This window comes from Carlito syrichta, unplaced genomic scaffold (genome assembly GCF_000164805.1).
Source record: "Carlito syrichta isolate Samal-C Ts95f unplaced genomic scaffold, Tarsius_syrichta-2.0.1 Scaffold306749, whole genome shotgun sequence".
NCBI lineage: Eukaryota > Metazoa > Chordata > Mammalia > Primates > Tarsiidae > Carlito > Carlito syrichta.
Genome location: NW_007250845.1, coordinates 700,761 through 703,188, shown reverse-complemented (window position 1 = coordinate 703,188; position 2,428 = coordinate 700,761). Strand labels below are relative to the sequence as shown.

The window sequence follows — 2,428 nt, the reverse complement described above, 5'->3', positions numbered from 1 at the left end:
TTACAGAACCATACAAATGTCCCCGCAGTCTCATTATAGAATGTTTCCATCCCCTGAGGGGAAGCTCAGGGTCTACTTACCATTCCTTGCTGTTCTAGCCACTGATCTGCTTTCTGTGTCTATACAGTTGCTGGTTTGGAACATTTTCTGTGCTTCATTTGAAACCAGCCAGGGTTCTTGAGGAAACAGTTTTGGCATCTCAAACAATTTTGGGGTCACCTTGTGAAGTCATGTTTTTGAGTTACAGCCTCAGGGGCCTGAAGTTTTCTCTTGAGAGCCGTGCTCTGCCCTGAGCGGGGCTCCTGCAGCCATGTCCCGGGTTCAGGTCACTGACCCCCCAAGTCAAATGTCTTGTCACCAAAGATTGGGCCCTCCAGGTGGCTCCATTCCCTTCTGATTCCTTGCCTGTCCTCAAGCTCACAAACAACTCCAGGACTGAGCTAAGTAAGAGCTAACTGAAGTCTCCCTTGGTGAGGTCTGACTCCGAGGTCGCCATTCTGAGGTCCTGTTTGTGACAGCCGCCACACTCCAGTGGCCATCTGCCATCCTCAGAGTGCCAGCTCAGGGGCCACCAGCCGTCTCGCTTACCCAGAGCCTCTGGGTCCCACCTCAGGGTGGTGTTCCATGTCCCAGCAAAAACCCAGCGGGGACATGGGTAGATATCTGTACACCCATGTTCATAGCAGCATCAGTCACAGTGGCCAAAAGGTGCAGACGACCCTAATGTCCACCAAGTGATGAATGGATGTGCTGTATGTGTGCGACGGAATAGAGTTGAGCCTGAAAAAGAAGGAAATTCTGTCCAGATCCCAAAGGATCAGTGGTGTCCGATTCTACTTGTAGGAAGAACTTAGAATATTCCAATTCATGGAGGTAAGAGGGAAGGCCGGGCTCTGTGGCTCGGTCTGTCATCCCAGCACGTTGGGAGGCCGAGGCGAGTGGATTGCCTGAGCCTGCAGGTTTGAGATCCGCCTGGGCAACCTGGCGAGACCTCATCTCTACAACAAATCAAAAACTAGCCGGGTGTGGTAGTGCGTGGCTGTAGTTCCGGCTTCTTGGAAGCCTGAGGCGGAAGGATCACTGGAGCTCAGCAGGTGGAGGCTGCGGTGGCTGGGAGCGTGTCACTGCACTCCAGTCTGGGCGACAGAGTGAGACTCCAACTCAAAAAAAGAAAGAAAGAAACGAGGGAAGGATTACCACAGTAAGTGGGGAGTTGATGTTTAGTGAGCACAGAGTTTCATGTGGCATGACGACATGCTCTAGAGACGGTAGTTGGTGACAGTTGTCCAGCGAGGCGAATGCACCTAATGCCACACAATTTTTAAAAGCAGAGTCCCAGTGGTGTTGTTTCTTGCCTTGGAGATCTCGCCCAAGGGTTCCCGTCAAATGAGTGCTTTCCCAGTTTGGCCTCAAGCCATTGTGGGGATGATTGACAGTGTAGATGAAGAAATGACGGGGGCTCCGCTTTGCTGTCACGCCTTGGCAATAGGCTGTCCCTGTGAGCACCTGTGCCAGGCCCCTGGCCTCGCTGGTTCGCTTGGCCTCCCGGGTCGCCCTCCCTCTCCTCACCTCCAGACAACCTTGCATGTGCACTCCCCGTGCGCTCCTGTTCGGACCTTTCCGGGATACGAGTCCCCGGATGCTCACTAAGTGCCTCCCAGGGCCCTCTGCGGGGCGGTCTGCTTCCGAGGTCCGGGAAGGGCTGGGAGTGGGTGTTTTAAAAATAAGTACTTGGATGTGCCAGGGAAGTTTAGATGCCCTTGGACTGGGGCAGACTATTTAAAACATGGTTTCACTTCCTGTCTTTTGGGAAACGAACTCACATTTCTTCCTTCAGGCCCTGAATTTAGGCCTCTTCAGGTCCTGAGTGTGTCACGGACAGACAAGACAGTCCAAGTCCTCTGCTCGTGGAGCTGACAGTCTCGTGGTAGCTATGGACAGTGGCCAACAATGCATTTCCACTAAAAGTCAGGAGGGAAGAAAGCCTTGAAGAAGAATCCAGCAAAGCAGGGCAGGGAGAGAGAAAGAGAAGCTGTGTGGGGTAGAGGGTGTCAGGGAAGTCCTCTCTGGGTAGTTGATAATGTGCTCGGAGAGCAGGGTGAAGAAGAGTGCACTCGGTGGTATTGGGAGAGTTGGGAGGCACCTTCCAGGCAACAGAACAGCAAGTGCAATGGCCCTGAGGTTTATGCTTGCTAGTTGTGAGAGGCAGCAAGAGGAGTGGCCAGGGCAGGCAGAGCTAGGTCCTCTGGGACCTCCTGGCCCGTGGACGGACTTTGGCTTTCGTTCTGAGAAGCTGGCTGTTCTGTGGAACAGGGAGGAGGTTTGATGGGACTTACATTTTTATTTTATTAATTAATTAATTAATTAATTTTTTGAGTGGGAGTCTCACTCGGTCGCCCAGACTGGAGTGCAGTGGCCACTCCCGGCC

At 52.9% G+C, this 2,428-nt stretch overlaps 1 protein-coding gene across 1 annotated transcript in view; it reads left to right on the top strand.

The window, feature by feature from the left end:
- The first annotated feature begins 656 nt into the window (after nucleotides 1-656).
- CHST11 (carbohydrate sulfotransferase 11) overlaps nucleotides 657-2,428 on the top strand; it is a 157,988-nt gene continuing 156,216 nt past the window's right edge. Inside the window, exon 1 of the mRNA XM_021715153.1 lies at nucleotides 657-747. Coding sequence (XP_021570828.1) covers nucleotides 742-747 — 6 coding nt within the window. The 5' untranslated portion in view covers nucleotides 657-741. The remainder of the gene's footprint in view (nucleotides 748-2,428) is intronic.